The sequence below is a fragment of the Platichthys flesus genome, chromosome 7, assembly GCF_949316205.1.
Source record: "Platichthys flesus chromosome 7, fPlaFle2.1, whole genome shotgun sequence".
NCBI lineage: Eukaryota > Metazoa > Chordata > Actinopteri > Pleuronectiformes > Pleuronectidae > Platichthys > Platichthys flesus.
In genome coordinates this window covers 23311419-23329047 of record NC_084951.1, presented here as the reverse complement: position 1 = coordinate 23329047, position 17629 = coordinate 23311419, and the positions used below count along the sequence as shown (strand labels likewise).

At 44.1% G+C, this 17629-nt stretch overlaps 2 protein-coding genes across 5 annotated transcripts; one reads left to right on the top strand and one right to left on the bottom strand.

The window, feature by feature from the left end:
- Window positions 1-1111: 1111 nt before the first annotated feature.
- On the bottom strand, window positions 1112-10318 carry si:ch211-167b20.8 (protein phosphatase 1 regulatory subunit 3A). 3 transcript variants are annotated; one of them, XM_062391326.1, is made up of 5 exons: window positions 9123-10314; window positions 5657-5706; window positions 5021-5103; window positions 4630-4656; window positions 2728-2867 (listed from the first exon to the last, which is right to left on the bottom strand). In XM_062391326.1, exons 1-4 carry the CDS (start codon window positions 10004-10006, stop codon window positions 4630-4632), a joined length of 1044 nt encoding a protein of 347 aa, XP_062247310.1. In that variant the 5' UTR covers window positions 10007-10314; the 3' UTR covers window positions 2728-2867. The 3 variants fall into 3 exon arrangements, with proteins under 3 accessions (XP_062247308.1, XP_062247310.1, XP_062247309.1); XM_062391324.1 differs by lacking the exon at window positions 4630-4656 and having other exon boundaries at window positions 1112-2867; window positions 9123-10305; XM_062391325.1 differs by lacking the exons at window positions 2728-2867; window positions 4630-4656 and adding an exon at window positions 4675-4767 and having other exon boundaries at window positions 9123-10318.
- Window positions 10319-10367: 49 nt separating this feature from the next.
- On the top strand, window positions 10368-17081 carry tspy (testis specific protein Y-linked). 2 transcript variants are annotated; one of them, XM_062391329.1, is made up of 8 exons: window positions 10368-12719; window positions 12809-12895; window positions 12978-13101; window positions 13822-13976; window positions 14522-14598; window positions 14821-15035; window positions 15193-15285; window positions 15606-17081. In XM_062391329.1, the coding sequence occupies exons 1-8, from the start codon at window positions 11763-11765 to the stop codon at window positions 15647-15649; spliced, it is 1752 nt and encodes a 583-aa protein (XP_062247313.1). In that variant the 5' UTR covers window positions 10368-11762; the 3' UTR covers window positions 15650-17081. The 2 variants fall into 2 exon arrangements, with proteins under 2 accessions (XP_062247313.1, XP_062247314.1); XM_062391330.1 differs by lacking the exon at window positions 15193-15285.
- Window positions 17082-17629: the final 548 nt, after the last annotated feature.

Below are 17629 nucleotides of genomic sequence, written 5' to 3'. Positions count from 1 at the left end.
CACGGTGAACCCTGCCTCCTGCTGAATGGCGACTGAATCCAGCTTCACGTGACCTTCAAAGACTGAGCAGTACAGAACATGGATGGATGGTTGTGTGGGCCTGAGGATTAAACATACGTACATATGTTCCTAGACAAAGTTTAGACTGAATCAAATGTACCAAAGAGTTCTATCTGGCCTACACGACAGTAGTGATGGAGCAGTTAAAGCCAATAAGCATCTCTGGACCATGGGTGCTGTGGTTTCCATTGAGTAAAGTGACATGTTAAAGGAGGGGTATTACAGGAAGCAGGATTTGTCTTGTCTTGGGGGGGATTTCGCTGTCAAAGATGTTATTTAAGTGAAAGCTCGGGGCCCGTCGCTGTTTCAGCTGTTTCTCGAGATGAAACAGATCCTTTCCAAAAAGCCAACATGCCCATTAGAGTGATGTCACACTGGTTTTAAGAGGAAAAGAGCAACACAATAAACACTTTAACTGCTGTTGTGTATGTCACAACAAACAAACAGAGAACCCTTCTTTCTATCATCAGGGCCTAACACGGCTTTCAGTGTAGATTACTGCTTTGAAAGGCATTCATTATTTCAAAGTGAGCATCTGATGGATAATTCTTACTGATTATCCTCCCTGGGTCAGTTTTTAAGTCCGCTTAAATGTTTAATACATTCCACACTCGAGCTATGTGACCATCACACAAATTCCTCACTCCCACCCGCTTCCCTGCAGGAGTCTGAGAAAATAAAAGTGCTCTGTGCTCGGATTAACAATTAAGTTTTAAGGGGCCAAATGTAGAACTGACATAAAATGTAAAATGATACCTGACACCTGAAGAGTGACAGAGACATTTAAGCCTTTAAATCCAAATAATCAGAATGAGAGTGTCATCTGAGGAGGTTTCCTGAGAACTGTCAGCTGACTTGAGCTTCCTCTGGCCAGCGTGCACGGTATGACACTATGACCTCAGTGCAATGCGCGACCTTTGGGTTCTCTCTGCAGCTCATGTTGCCGTCTGTGTGTTTCCACTCTGATGCTATTTGAGTGTTGTGTTTTTTTTGCTCTGCAGTGTCATGACTGAACAGGAAACGAAAACAACACAACGAACACACACTGTGGCACAGGATATAAGTAAATGTTTAATGGCAACACACTGCAAAATCTTTCATCACTTCAAACGTGTCATTCAGGGCTCCGGTCTGGCTGTGAGGTCGTCAGAGTATAGTGCGATAAAGTTTGACGCTATGCTACATCAATAAGCGTTTAACAGGAAAAACACACAACAGTGGAATAGTTCTCTAATGTTCAATGATAAATATCATGAGTACATTTCACACTGGATACAGTTTTTTCCACTTGTTTTATCCCTCGAGCAGCTTCCACTTCTATCTGGTGTTTACTAAAAGTCATGATTTTGTTTTTGCAGCATTAAGGTAAAAATACTACTTGTTGTACTTGTGCATATCTATGGTGATACTATGTCCCGCTATGGTAATGTGATTTTCAGACATAACAATTATTGTGATTCACACTCACAACAACACTCACGAAGAAAAAACAACAAGTGCATTTCAGAACTGACAAAATCAGATTACACAACCCCACATACACACATGACACAACACTTAAAAATGTGTGATGATATATAGTTATTTGGCATTAGAGTGATAACAATGTGGTAAGAATTGGGAAATAACAAAACAACTATTCTATTAACACTGCAGGAAAATATCACATATATCTTTCATAGTTTCTCCATGACATGGAAATACTCACGAGTTGAACCCTACATGTGTTTTCTTTTCTTTCTTTTGATGAAAATACACATAACTCTAAGAACTCACACAGTGATTCACGACTTCAACGTGGTTTTAACTCGATTACTTCTTTTGGAATCATGAGAAAAGGCACTTCACCAGCAAACGGATCAGGGTGAACTCGTGTGGCGTGATCACAAACGGTGCAAGACCAGAAGAAGTCCGATGAAGAAGAGCGCGCTGGGCTCCTGCATCACGATGGAGAGGGAGACGACTCCGCTCAGGAAGACGATGGATGGCATCAGATTCCTGCCCAGGGCCGACTGCTGCTCAGACGCCTCTGACAACGTGTTTGATAGATTCTCCATTGATGTGTCAGGTAGAATCTGGGGAGCATCTCCTTTCTCTCCGCAGGCCCAGGCAGGCGGAGGAGCTGAGTGTTCACATGCCTCAGCTACACCTGTGGTCTCGGGGGCGTTCTCTGTGAGTTCAGGTGATGGTGGAGCTTCACCTTCTGATCCCAGAGCTGCCTGACCCTCTGCCACAGGGGACGTGAGCGTACCGTCTTCACGACGCGCCGCAGACCTGGTGGAACCTTCTGCTAATCCTGGGGCGTGTTCACTGAATCCCAGTGCAGCCTCTCGCTCGAGGCCCTGAGCCGCACCGGGAACAGAGACACGTGCAGCAGCCGGTTGGAGACGAGGCCGACTAGCCGGGCTTTCGATCGATCTGTCCTCTCCTGTTGGCCACAGATCCGTCTCTGTGGATGGAGGTTGCGTGCGAGAGGCCTCTGAAGAAGGGACTTCCTCTCCATCAGCCTGGGAACTGTCTGATCTGGGCCTTGACTCCTGCTGCAGGGGAGAGAGACTACTGGCTACGGGCTGCGCTGACGTTTGGTCGACTAATTCACAGTGGAGTCTGGGTAAAGGCTGGGACTTGTTTGGCTGGACCGATTCACCGGCACAGAGTACAGAGGATGAATCAGTTTGTGGTGTGGTTTGGGGAGACGTGCAAGGGGAGCGTTCACCCGGGGATTCGGTGTGAGCGGACAGTGTGCCGGCAACAGATGGAGGCTCGTGGTTGGGTGGGGCAGAGGGACCTGGTGGGTGAACAGCAATCTGTGGAGGTAAAGCAGTGAGACAACAGTGACGGCTGAGAAAAGGAAAGCAAACGGGGAACGATTTGTATTCAACGTTAATGTTTCACACAGAGACAAAAAGCATTTTACCACATACTGATGCTTTTTCTGTGAAATGGATCCCATGCTGACACGGTAATTGTGAGGAAAATGCAGACAGACCAGGAGTGTTATGATGGGACTGACAAACATAAATTCCTACGCCTTTACGTCCCCTGTCATGAGGACTAAACTCTTTCCTACCGGAGTCCAAACAGAACAAGGGCATAAAAGAGTGAAATCAATGCAAATGTATAATTATTTTATCCTCAAAAATACCCACTGTCCATATGTTCACATGAGAACAGGAGCAAAGTGACACCTCTGGGGATATTTCTTTGAGAATAAATACAAGAAACGAGCTGAGGTTATTGAAAAGAGCTTTGAGGCTGCTGTGACAAACATTCAAAGGTCTAATCGTGATAGAGTCACAACAGAAAACACCAAGAACATCCAGAGGAACAAGTGCAAGAGCAAGATTCATAAAACACAGATAGAGCACTGACGTGTTAATGAGGAAGATGTGAATATATTAACACAGAAACATCTTGTTCTATGTTAATATCATAACCTGCTGTAACTTTTCCGAGGGAAAGATGTTATTGAGTTAAGAATTGTTGCATTTCTTTTAACCTGAATCCTCATAAATTTACACTAAATGATTTCCAATAATTCTCTTTTCATTTGGACCAAATCGAGAACTTTGAGTCAATCTGTTAAGAAACGACCTGGAAGCTCCACAGAATCAGAAATACTCAGAAAGTGATTCACACTCGCAGTATGCTGACCAACTTTCCCTTGAAAGTGGAGAAATCATTTGTCAGTAATGATGACGTTTGAATAAAAAGCATTGAATTGGATCCTAAATATACATTGAATTACTTATAGAGAGGAAAATAATTAACTTTAGTTGTACTGCTCTACCAAAACACGGCATGCATGTGACCACTGATACATACAGATGAGCTGGATGAGTACATGCCTAACACAGAGTACCAGTGAGATACTACCGGATCACATCATGTTAGCAGGTGGACGTCCTGGTTTATCTATTTTTTGACAAACTCTGGGTTGTTTACTGATTATTATGCATCAACAGTAACTTCCTCCTGATTCTGAAATGCACATTTCCTTCACTCTGAGTTTTTCTTTCTGTGGAATTGTTCCAAAATCAACTTATGAGCTGCTTCAAGCTCCCTGGAAATCCTCACTGGAAACAGTTCAACATTTCTGGCATTCAAAAATGTGTTGTTTAAAAAAAAGAGGAAAAAATTTTATATACCAGTCCTTAACTGGATTTAGCATTGCTGCGAAAAAGATGTATGTTTCCCAAGAAAGCAAATAAGGCCATTTCCATAAATGTTGAACTGCTCCTTTAATATTGCAGCAGAGCGATAGTAGTTAAACTTCTCTTCAAAGATCGTCCAGTGTTCACAAGACTGAATGTGATCTAAAATGAGTTTCACTAACACTTCAATAAGAAGACTCCGAACAATAACCACAAATAATGACAACTACGACAACACATGGTGAGAATGAATGTTAGTCTTCACGATCACTTGTCACGACTGAGAAAAAGAGACCGAGACAGATTTTAAAGAGGCCAATTTAAAATGCAGAGACACGGAGAGCATGCACAGTGATGCTGACGAGGAGGGGGACATACAGAACTCGTGCTACAGCGGTGAGAAGCGAGACGTTACCTAAGTTGTTGCTGAAGCTTCAATGAGCTGTGAACAATATAAACAACCGAGCCAATGATGTGAGCGTTAGAAGTGGAACTGGAATGTTTATTGGACACATGAGTCGCATAAGAGGGACACAGCACTTCGCCTGCTTACCTGTTAAATGGGAACGTGTCAACAGCTGCATGCAAATCGGGATCATTTGAACATAATCCAACTAGTCATTATCTAAATGTTGGCAAGTAAGCCAGCGAATCTGCAGCGGCACATTCCAGTTACATTGACCCGATTCTAAACTGCTGCAGGTCAAAGAAAGTTCACAAAGAAGAGGGAACACAATGAACCCTCCAGTTATTTCATTATTTATTCCATTAAATCTGTTCCCGTCTCTCTGTTTCATTCCTCTCACCTCCACGTCTATCTCGGGCTGGATGATGACGGGGCAGACGGCTGTGGGTCGGATGAGTCCGCTCCTGCAGGTCCCTGTTTCCTCTGTAGATGTAAGACAGATACAAAAATGCTGCGAGATAAAGCGATGACCTTGTTTGACAAAACACAGACTATCAAAAGTGGATGAATAATTAAAAGTGGGAGCTATACTCTGCATTTTAAAATGTTGACCAATGTTTGTCTGTGGCTCTGGAGAGAATCAGAGAACATGTTTGGACGTGATCATTTGTTGACGAGCTGCATTAAGAACTGGAATATTACATAGAATTTATAATAATGAAAGAATGGCAATGAGAGGCATTATGGGAAATGTAGTGTTTTCAGAGCCTGACCCTTACTAGGTAATAAAAGACTCCTTATATTAAAACGTTAACCACTGGAGTAAACCTTTAAGTAAACATAACAATTTCTACATCCCATATAATACCATGATTGATATTAATCTATAAATACTTATATTCTTCTGTTTACCACAGGATTTTGCAGGATTATGGAAAAACTGCAGAACTGATTTTATTGAAACCTGGTGGATGAAGTTTCCCATAGTGAAGCCATAGGTCAATATAGATTTTGTGCAGCAACATCCAAAACGTACCTTCTTCCTTTTCCTGTTCATCTTCTGAATCAAATTCATCATCATTCATACTGAAAAGAAGAGAGAGACAGTTTCATTATGAGACAATATGAAAACAGGACAAAAACAATCAATTCTACAATTTGAAGCAACTAAATGTTTCCATGTGTATGAAACACGGAAATTTAACAACCTCAGACAAGTCTTTTGTTTTCGGATACAAACGTTGTGTTAATGCTGCAAAACCTGAGGCTTAGTAATACACAATGAAAATACACTTTATACAGGTTATAGTGCAGTCTGTGTATAATGTCAATGTGACTGAACCACGGACCAACATTTTGGTCCAAAGGTTTAAAAAAGAAATGTGTGGCAGACGAGAGAGGCCATAATCCATTTTGTGCAAACACATTTTAAGATGGCAGAAGCTGAATTTATGTATCAAAGTTAAATGCATCAAATATAATTGCGGACACATATTCATAACTCTGTCTACCCAGGATAAAGTGGATGTTACTTACATCAGATCCTATTTTAACTGTTATGAACTAATGGTTGTGTTGATCATTTAAATCCTCGATGAATCAAAAAATAGCGCAGGGATGTTCTCTGTATGAGGGCACTGAGTCTACATTGCTAAAAGAAGCCAAATGAAATAAAGGTCAAGAAGAGGGAGGAGCATGTGACAGGAGCTTCACAAATAGAGTGAGGAGAAGGTGGCGAGCAGTTCGTGCTCCCTGTGCTTGATGTTCCTCCAGCTTCATATCGGAGGCTGTGATTTAAAACGATTGAGACCTGACAAAGATCTTTGCATTAAACACGTCTGCTGATGTGAAGTGTTTATCTGCTAAGCTCCGCGCTACACTGTTTGCTTTCTTAAAGCAAGTTCTCAAGTTCCATCGTGTTGGCCACAGTATCTGCAGCATAATTACAAAATCAAGAGAAGGTCGAGGAATTGAATCAGGATATCGGTATTGGAGAAAAATCTGAATTTGGTATGTGGGCAATCTGTATTCTTTTAAGTTTTATACAGTATCTCGGTGTGGTGGTTTGTAGTCTTGAATCCCAGTAAGAAGGGTCCCCCTTTCACAGTCAAAGATTATGATTAGGTTGATTGAAGACTCTAAATCTACTTGCCAGGTTGTTCCTCTCTGTGTGTTGGCCCTGTGACAGACTGGTGAACCTGTCCATGGTTAACCCCGCCTCTCACCAAATGTCAGCTGGGATTAGATCCAACCCCCACCACAAATATTTTACAAATCTGAGGTGGTTCAGTTCTACCTTAGTTATATGCCTACACAATTCAATATATGGAAATCGAATTAACTTTTGTTGTATTGCTATTGATAATAATGAATCACATATGTATGATATTGGTTTTATTACCCAGCCCTTAAACATCTCAAGATGGCTTGAGGCCCAGTTAACATAACAAATGCTGTTGGCCTGACGCGAGCCGGATCTGGAGAAGTGGCTCCGCTTGGCTCCCGTCTCGCTGCCAAACTCTGGACTGACTCAGCAGCAAGTTGATGCCAAACAGATTAAGACTGAGGCAAAACTCAGCAGCCTCATCACTAAGTGATCAAGGCAGATGAGATGGAGGCTCCGTTCCTGCTCTGGTCCCAGCGATCACCACGGGCACATTTTAAATCTATAGAAGCCCGAGGTGGATACGGTTCAGTTAAATATAAACTAAAGCAGAGCCCGGATTACTTCAAAGCACAGACATAATCTAGTGTGTGTACTTCAAATGAACAAAAAGTGAGTAATACATTCTAGTGTCTAGACTGGCTTCACCCCACAGTAACCTTTCCTCCCTTGTTAATGTGTTAAAATCCAATTATCAGCTAACTTCAAAGCACCTAATGACTCTGTGAAGGTTGCTGTGGTGGTGGAGGTGGTGCTGGAGTTTCTGCTCCCCAATTTCCTCCTCTCCAGTTAGTGACTCATGCATCCCTAACAAGCCATCTGGCCCCATCCTATACCCCGGCTCCACTAATGAGGAACTACATGACAGCTACATCAGTTTGCTCCCCTCATCGGGCTCCTCTTAAGCGTTGGTAGGGACCAATGCTTATCCTGTGTCGGACTACTTGGCCATTTGTCCATCAGCCTCAAAAACTACACAAGGGAAAATAGGTCAATCTGCTGCACTGAAACGTCTCCGGTCCCCGATGACTCCGATGGAAAAGGTCAGAGGTAAATATCCGGGCAGGGAAACGCCAGAGCTGAAAACCACACCTGCCCTTTGCCTATTTTGATCGTCCTTGCACTCCCTTGGATGATTGGCATTCTGAAGGGGGCGTGTCGCCTGTGAGCGAAACTCTCCCCACCTTTCACTCGATGAAGACTCTAAACTGTAAATCAGACGTAATGAACACCTTAGACTACTTGAGTTCAGATGACTGACCCGGTCTGATTGTGCAGTGTGTAGCTGTGTTTCTAAACGTCCTTGCTTTGATTCAGACTGGACTTCTTGTTCTGCTGAAAACAGTCTCCAGGCAGAACTTCTGAATAAGGCCTCATTGCAGCCATGAAACCTCACAGGGAATTACTAAGCAACTGGAGCGAAGCAGCTGCTGCACAACACCCAGTGTCTCACAGCACTCTACAGGCTTTGTCTGGATCAATCTCTCAATGATTGGATTATTAATGTGCACCCATATGCTTGTTTGCATCGGAGCGGATTTAATTTAAATTTAATATTTAGATGATTTCAGCTTCCAAAATGGAAATGCATCATGGACAACACCTCCCACCCCTTATAGGACACTGGGGCACTGGGCAGATCTTTAAATACTGCACTGTTCATATATCACAACTACTTACCGTGACTTGCACTATTTTTTAACTAATTGACTTTTTGCATTAAAGTATATGTATAATGTATTTATATCATATGATTGTGTTTATATATATATTTAAATATACATACATACAGTTTATCAGTGTATATTCACCAGCAGACCTTTCTACATTCATACCGTAGTGTATATCATTGTGAATTTACATTAATACACATCTTTGTAATGTTGTACTATATAAAATATGGCTGCTTTTAATTTATACCCATTTGTGCACATTTACATAAATATAGGATCTAATACTCATATTCATATATATTATATTTGCTCTTGCAGCCATCCTGTGTCAAAGCACTTTACTCAAGTACATTTATTTACAGAACAATATTTCTGTAGTGCCAGGTATTTACATATTCAGTCTTTTTTTATAGAACTTTTCATTTTATTATTAGATTGCCCTTTTTTCATTCACTTGACTTTCCTCATTCTGGCTTGTCTGCTTCTGTAACCTGTCCCGTGTGCGATCAATTAAGTTTTATCTTATCTTTCAAGGCCTTTGAGGAGATTGTGGTTCAACCCCAACCTCTGGAGGTCAGAGGTCAAAGTAATCTCCTCTCTCAGCTCTTTACTGAATCATTTGATCTGTGGCTGACGAGTGAAATCACGTGCGAGGGCAGACTTACCTGTAATACCTGGGAGGCTTCAGGATGCCTCGGACATCTTGCATGTCGATGTCCCTGGGAGCTGGGTCGTCTTCATAGGACAGGAGCAGAGTCAGCACATAATTCATAGAGGAGTTGTTGGCCCAGAAATCCCCGTCGGCCGTTTCATAGCGGACCACGAACTCGATGCGTGAGCCGTGCGTGACATACGGAGGCGCAAACGACAGCTTGAAGGAGAATCGATCCGTGTCCCCGTCGTTCGAGCCCTGGACGTACTCTGCGGGGTGGTCGAAGTAAGTCACCCAGTTGTCCATGGTGGATCGGATGTAAACCGCTTTGTGGAAGGACACGTTCAGGACTCGTATTAAACCGCAGAAGGCGAGAGGATCGTCCTCCAGCGGAGTCACCTGCTCCACTTCCACCTTGCTGGCGCGCACCGCCTGCAGCAGCGCACCGCCAGCAGGGGCCGTGAACTCCGGCTGCACGCGATACGTCGGCTCTCGCAGTGGTTTGCGGTACTTCGCCTCCTCTTCCTCCCAGCGCGCACTGTCCTCCTCGTCGTCCGAGTCAAAGGCCACGAATTCCTTCACGTCCACCAGGTCTCCGCCCGTGGTGTCGGCGAACCAGACTCTCTTCGCTGCGGCGGAGAGCGCAAAGTGGATGCGCATGTACTCGGCGGTCTCGTCGTGGATTGAGGCGCCCCGCTTCCTGGGCACCGGGGAGCACCTGGGGATGAGGCGGACATTCTCGGGGTCATCGTCATCTTCATCTTCCTCCTCATCCCCATCGTTGTGATTGTTATCCTCGTCGTACATGGAGGAGACACCGCGTACCCCCTCGGCTGACTTGCCGGTTCTGATCGTGGTGAAAAGCCCCTCTTGGTTCGGTATGGTTAGGAAGGACATGTTTGCAGATGTGTACCCTGTGCGCTCAGAACACTACATATGGCGTCTCCATGCAAAAAACCCGAACCACAGCCAGAGAGTCGAGGTTTGCGCGGCGGTGGCCGGTGTTGATCCAGCGCTGCTCCGGCGTTACGCACACGGGCTCATGTCAGTCAACGTGTGACAGTAAATGTCAGCCATGGAAAGCGTGTCTGTGCTGCGAGCCCCTTGTGATAGTGTATCCCCTGGTTTACATGACTTAAAGCACCGCTCTTTGGCTGCAGGAAGGAGCCGCCTCTAATTTTAGCCCTGACCTACCGGGATCTCGAGCTATGGTTGTGGGTCCATGGACGAGAACATGTTCTGTCCGAAATTTGTCTTCTTGACTTGGTATAATCCTGCTTCTCCCCCCCTGGGCTGAGTTTGGTTCGGGCTGGATAAACCGCCCACTACTAGGACATGACCATATTAAAGTAATATCACACTGACGCACTAAGACAGAAGTAATGATTCACCTATAGAGGTCATCATCAGGGTGCATTCGAAGGATCTACAGAAACAACCAGGGTGGAGTTATTATTTGCAGATGGGGTCTGTTCTATCACCATGAGGGCGCCATGATTAAAAAGTCTCAAAGGGACAGTTATAGGGTTAAAATAAAGTTTTTTTCATTTTAATGTTATTTTTGTTGAAAACTGCTGCAAACCTAAGTTATGCACAGGATAAACACTAAACAAATAAGATGTTACAATCAATCTATCTATCTTTCTATCTGACCACTAACAACCACATTCACTTAATAATTAATTGACACACACACCACACCCAATCATTTTCCTTGTTTATATTTCGAAGCTTATAATCACGTGCCTGTTCAGGGACCTGAGATCTTACATATGTTTCTTACTTATCAAATACAACTTGACCTAATAAAAAAAACACTTACACAAGCTTGATTGAGAAGCTATTTATAGATTTGTGGACGTGCACATCTATTTTTTAATAACACATTCTTACGTGATGCGATCTGAAGTAAACATCCTCAACCAAACAAGTGTGCGTTTACATCTCGTGTCATCTGAACCGTTAATCAATTACAAATGTCTGATATGTGACTGTCAGCGGATCGATGCATCTGAGAGTTGAGTGAACCAAACAGGAAACGCATGAATGATCCTGATGTTTCTGATGAGCGGGTGAACACATGAAGGGTATTTGTTCTCATTTATCTCTGCGCAGTTAAACCGCCTCTGCAGACGGATCACGCTGTAAACGCACCCCTCGTCGCTGATTGGCGGAGAGGTTTTAGCGCGGCGTGCCCTAGCCAATCGGGAGATTGTTTTCCTGTCACGTCGATGCACGGATAGTAAGCTAACGGGGCAATACAAACACAAACTCAAACAAACAGCGCGGGTTGCGTGTTCACACGGAAACAGCTGCGAGGAGTCTGAGTGTCTGCAGCGACTGGTTCTACTGGGACCGTTCCCAGTGAGGATGTGATGCCGCCAGCGCCTGCGAGGACACAGCAACTGGGTAACGTGAGCTAAGTGACGTTAGCATTAGCCTGCTAGTCTTTAACGTTGCACAAGGCCGCGGAGAAACAGGACAGCTGCTTCCTGCTCCAGCTGCACCGAGGATGTAGGTGAACGTCACGAGACAAGGAACAAAACCACAACAGCGACCTGACCCACTGGTTCCGCTCAAGTATTCAACTGCATTTGTTTCAATTGAGCTTTCGGGCAAGCTAGCTTGTTAGCTATTTGGCTAGCTAGCTAGCATGAGTGAAGTGACGGACTCCAAACAGTCCTCTGACTCTGCGTCGAGGAAGCGGTGTCCATCCCCCGACCAGGATGAAGGAGCCGCGATCCCCAGCAAGACCTCAAAAGTTAGCGACGCCTCGGGTGGAGCCGGAGTCACTTCGGAAAGTTGTAAAAACAGTGAAGCGGAGAGCAAGGACACAGCTGCGGAGTGTGACGGCAGCGTGGAGCCGCCAGCTGCCGCCGTGCAGACCGACCACACTTCCGACAGCACGAGTGGCTCCCTGTCTGTCAACAAGCCCCCTGCTGACGGCCACGATGCCAGGAGCACCGAGGAGCCGCAGCCCTCCGGGGCCCGGCCCCCCGCTGAGGCGAGGGAAGCTGCCAACAAGACGCCGGGAGCCGAGCAGCGTCCCGCGGCTCCTCTGGACCAGTCCGACTCCGCGGCCATAGCAGCCGCCGAGGCACTGGCCAGTCTCACGGGGCGCGACGCGGAGGTCAGCAGGGAGACTCCGTGCTCATCCGAAAAGGCTAAACAGGTGAAACCGGCGAGCAAATTCAGACAGCGCGGGGGCCACCAGCAGTCCCCCAGGGCGGGCTCCAGAACTCAGGCAGCCGCAGCGGACAGCTCTACGTCTGTGCACAGCACCGACAGGGAAGATGCAGATGAGGCGGCCGAGGCGGATGAAGGGGACGACTCCATCTCCGGATCCTCGACCACACCGAGCTCCTCTTTCCCGTCGGACAATGAGGACAACGAGGACGGGGAGTGTGCCATCGTGTCGGTGAAGATGGCCCCTGAGATGAGGCAGTCGGTGGCCCTGCTGGCTCAGGTGCAGATGAGACTGGAAGCCCTGGAGAAGAAGAGTGCCCGGCTTCACCAGCGGCTGGAGCTGAAGATCAGTCGTCTGCGGCGGCCACATCTGGATCAGCGCAGCTCCATCACTAAAACAATCCCCGGCTTCTGGGTCACAGCTGTATCCTTCAAATGAAAATGTCCCCATCCCTCCTCACTGCTTTGTGTTTGTAAAGTCTATCGGGTTTATGCTTAACTTCATTTTGCCAGCTGTTGAACCATCCACACCTCTCAGCCCACATTGATGAGACCGATGAAGATGCTCTCAGTTACATGACGGAGCTGGAGGTAGGAAATGTGCGTGAGTTATTCTCGCAAAGTTTACGTTTGAATACTACCGGAAGAAAACAAATAATTTGTTTCCTCGTGTCTTTCTCAGATTGAGTCTTTCAAGAATAATAAGCTCGGCTACAGGATCCGATTCCACTTCAGACGGAACCCGTATTTTCAGAACAACATCATCATGAAGGAGCTGCACCTTGGGATGGGAGGTATAAAAGATGGTGATGAAGTCAATTCAGAATACCTTCTTAAAGTATGCGTAGTATTCAGAGGGTCGAACTATGCATCCTGGAATTATAATTATGTTCATACAGAGGATAATAGTGTAATGTGTCATGTACAGGCTGTTTTTCATTTTGTGTAGAAAAGCAGCAAACACATCTTTCACATTAAAGTCTAAACAGGATGTTGAAGCTTAGTTTGGGTAAAAAAGCAACACGTTGTGCAGAAGATCTACCAAAAGGCGCTGAGAGTATATTTCCTGAAAAAGCAAAGCAAACTTCATAACTTGACTTCCACAGTCTTAAGAGAGTGTAACTTTTTTAAAAACTTAGATGGAGAGAATATTCGCAAGACCTTTTGGAATACAATGCAATTCAGTAGAATGCAATTTCAAAAAACACCACAAACTATTGACAACAGAGTCATAACAAAAGTTTGTATTATATTTCACAAATTTGGTGTAACAAGGATTTTGCTTGGCAGTAAAGATGATACTGGTCTTACTGGTGTTTCCAGTTTTCAGAGCAGTGCTTTCTTAATGGAAGATTTGTGTTTCATTCATGCATTTTTCATTTCCTCATGGTTTCTGACATTAAGCTAACCAGCTCCACATTGAACAGAGGATACTGAGAATGCACAATCGCAAAGCAAGTCCTGTTAAATCAAGACATCCATTCATTTCTGTGTGACCCTCTCATCCTGAGTGCTCCTGTTTTCAGGATCTCCCATGTCCTTCTCCAACCCCATCCTATGGCATCGTGGGCAAAATCTGACGGCCCAGAGCGAACCCCGGAAGTCGTCACGTGGCGTCTACCAGACGTTTTTCAGCTGGTTCAGTGACCACAGCAACCCAGGGCAGGATGATGTAGCACAGGTACAGACGGCTCCACCCTCATACCAACAGGGGTTTTGATGTTTGGGTCATTTTATCTCCTCTAGTTATTTGCCAGACGTGCTAGAAGAAGCTATGGCTATAATGTCTTAGTTTGTAAATGCATCACCTTTGCTACAGTTCTGCCTTTTCGTGCCGTGAGAAGTGAAGACTTTGGAAACACTGCTGTCTCCGTTTAGTTTGAATACTCCGGGACTCTTAATCTGGAATGCAGATTTTGAAAGGACGAGGCATTCACCCAAAATCACTTCCTGTTTTTCTGCATGGAGATCTTTTTACTCCATTTTGAAACCTATTAGGATGGATAAAGCCTTAAATCTTAACGTTTTAATAAAATGTCATAATTTCTTCATTTATTCCCGTGCTCCTGCTGGTATATAACAAAGTAAATAATAAGTTATATATATATAGTTAAGTACAGGCTGTGTATGTGTGCTCAGATAAGCAGGACAGTGAAAGGATTAGATAGCATATGTTCCAAACATTTAATTGAAATGGGCCTAAATTATCTTTGTTCTGATGTTTAGATACTCAAAGACGACCTGTACCGAGACCCACTGAGATACTACCTCACTCCACTGTGGGAACCCAGGGAGAACGGCAGGTAAATCCAGCACATTCTCATAGCTGTGTATTGTCACATGTGGAATAACAACTTATTAAGATGGGAACTCTGGACATTTTCTTCAACCCAGGTGTTTTACTTTTGTGTGTAAATGTTTTCCTGTTTCCCCTCCTGAGGGTAAACCCCGGTGGGATGCAAACCCAAACTATGTGTTTACTGTTTATGTTTTTTACTGGTTATTTAAATGACGTTTTTCTCCAGTAGTGGGAGCGGACCCAGAGCAGCTGATAACGGAAATGGAGATGATTGTGTGGTAATCTCCGACTCGGATGATGATCCCGGCGAGGACACTGGTGAAGCTGAACAAGGCCACAGTAAGAGGCGAGAAGAAGAGGATCCAGAGGAGGAAGACGAAGAAGATGAAGACGAAGAAGAGGAGGAGGAGGAGGAGGGGGAAGACCGGGGACCAACTGCAGGTCAGTGCATTAGCAGAACTGAAAAACATAACAAGTTGTTATCTCTACATTGTGTTTGTTCATTTTAACAGATGTGAATTCAGAGGCCAGGGGCTTGTTAGGATTACATTGCCGGGGTTTGTGTTGTAGCTGAAATATAAATGTTTGAACGATGCAGGGAAAACAGATCAGACAGGAAACGTCACCTCCTCAGATGAGAGCCCAGAGGAGGAGGAGGATGATGCTGATGCTGGAGAAATAGTGATTGACGGTAAGAAGATCACTCACCAGCAAGTGTTGCTAATTCACCACTATCACAAGCAGTTTGCTTGGGAAAAACTAAAGCTGTGTTCACATGACACAACTTGCTGGCGGGGGGGCTTACTAAATCTGTCACTAATCAGAACTGTCGACACCTCCACCTCTTCTGTGCTCCATCTGAAGATCGTGTTGTGTGAACGAGGCTTTAGAAGTAACCGGTCATCTTGGTTTTCCTGTTTTCTTATTTTTGATGAAGCTGTTTTATTTTCTAATACATTTTATAATCTAACTGAAAAGTGTTAAACGTTATAATTCTACTTTTTCCGTTAGGCTCTGATGACAGTGACCAGGAGGAGGAAGAGGATGAAGCCTAAGACGAAGAAGAAGAAGAGGTTATCTCCGACAGAAGTCTTTGAGTGACCAGAGACCAAGAAGACGAACGGGATGCTGAATCGATTAAAAAAGTACCAGAATCCTTCTTCCTGGTGTTAGTTATTATGCACAGAATATCAGAACTTGTGTTTTTTTATACCTAAAATCAATAGAAGCATTTTAAATCAGGGTTCCCTCTAATAATGAAGCCAAGGCTGCATGTGTCCCCTCTATTTTATACAGTTGGTACTGTGTATTCTGATGTACTCTGACTCTCCTGTGTGCAAACATGTGTTTTTCTACAAGCGCTCCATGCAAGTGTTCTTCTATTTATTGAAGATCGCGTCATACTCCAGCCGACACGCCGCACGCACTCGCGTGGGTTAGACTTTAATTGCCGTAATTAAATAAAATCCAAGGCATCGTGATTATTAGATATTTGAAGAGAGTTCTGGCAGTTTTTAGACGTGAGGTGTGGCGCAGACAAAAGTGTCACCGATGGAATTTGATATCATGACAGTACGTTTCAGACGCACCCAGTACTGAACCAAAATTTGTTCTCAGGGATGATCATGGTGGTAGATTTACCGAACGAACTTTACTGCTTCTCAGACATGCACACACTCTGGTTATTGTTGGCTGTGTATAAGGTAACGTGTACTCTACTGTAGTAAATAGGAGCAAATATAATACCTGTGTTTCTCCCTCCTCTCCTGTATGTTCAGTCGTGTCCCACATCAGCCTCCACCCCCCCACCCACCCACCCTTGTTAGCCATCTCTGATGTCATTGCATAGTTTGATCAATGTTTCTGTGGATTTTTTTTTTGTAACACACCCTTATAATAAGTAGTAATAATGTGTTTTGTATTATCTTTTGACATTTCTTTAGAGTGTAAATTTATTTGCCTTCTGAAACATTTAAGGTTTATTTCCATGTTGTATGTCATAGGAATTTTTTCACTGTCTTTTGACCAAGATGGTATTTATTATGTTTTTGTTTTTTTTCTTCTACATGTCCACATCATGGCATGCCTGTGAGCATGAAATATAAAACAGGAAGATTATGGCCTATCAGGCTGCGTGGAGGAAAAGCACAGTGTCGGTAAATGTAGTTTAACTCACAGCTACACAATGAGGTGCACTCTTAACAGAACTAGAATTTGCTTACTTTTCTTAGCAATGAACTTGTAAATAATATTTCAGCGTTGTCTTTTGGATAAGACTGTACACATGTTTAATTAATGAATACATTTATCAGATAATCTGGAGTTTTTTCATGAACGTGATCAGAAAGTTATATTTTGTGTGCCGTGTTTTATAGAACACTGTAGTTTAAAGATACCTACTCGTTTGTTGCTTTGGTTGATTTTGTTTTGCTTGGAGATAAATGTCCACCTTTTGACTCAGAATTAATAAAGTAGGCAGTTGTTTCACTTTGCTGTCTGTTGATGCTTTATTTAACTCTGTGAGATTTGTGCAGGAGAACCACAAGGTGGCGGTGTAGTTCCACTCATCCTCTCCTCTCTTGTCAGACTTCAAGTGTTCATTTTTTGTTTTGAGTGGAAACTGTTATAAAGTCCTTTAATGCTCTTATTCAAACATTCATGTGTGTATTAATTAGATCAAGTTTAATCTTGCCTTCACTCGGCCGTCTCTGATGTTCAGAAGCAATAACACACGTGACATATTGACACACAAGTCACCTCTGATATTCTTGGCTGCAACACGCTCTTCTCAAAGGGAAGAATCAAACAAAACCCCCGCTGACGTACAGCTGTTTGTTAAAACATATTCCACCTTTGATATGACAGCAGCGTGTGTGATATCGATGACGTTTTGAATGGAGCCCTGCAAGTAGCCCCGGGCAACACATTTTTGGACAGGCCCAGACAAAGGCACGGCAGCGGTGTTGCAATGGTACACTTAAACCCTTGATTCCACTTTTAATGCACAGCTATAAATATTCCACGAGCAAAAACCT

Excerpts from the sequence above, each read along its gene's own strand:
- tspy (XM_062391329.1), top strand. The coding sequence starts at position 11,763 with ATGAGTGAAGTGACGGACTCCAAACAGTCCTCTGACTCTGCGTCGAGG. Across the intron at positions 15,036-15,192 it reads AGACCGGGGACCAACTGCAG|GGAAAACAGATCAGACAGGA; the intron begins GTCAGTGCATTA and ends TGAACGATGCAG. Across the intron at positions 15,286-15,605 it reads TGGAGAAATAGTGATTGACG|GCTCTGATGACAGTGACCAG; the intron begins GTAAGAAGATCA and ends TTTTTCCGTTAG.
- si:ch211-167b20.8 (XM_062391324.1), bottom strand. The coding sequence starts at position 10,006 with ATGTCCTTCCTAACCATACCGAACCAAGAGGGGCTTTTCACCACGATC. Across the intron at positions 5,707-9,122 it reads AAGCCTCCCAGGTATTACAG|TATGAATGATGATGAATTTG; the intron begins GTAAGTCTGCCC and ends TCTTCTTTTCAG. Across the intron at positions 2,868-5,020 it reads AGCCCGAGATAGACGTGGAG|ATTGCTGTTCACCCACCAGG; the intron begins GTGAGAGGAATG and ends TTACCTCCACAG.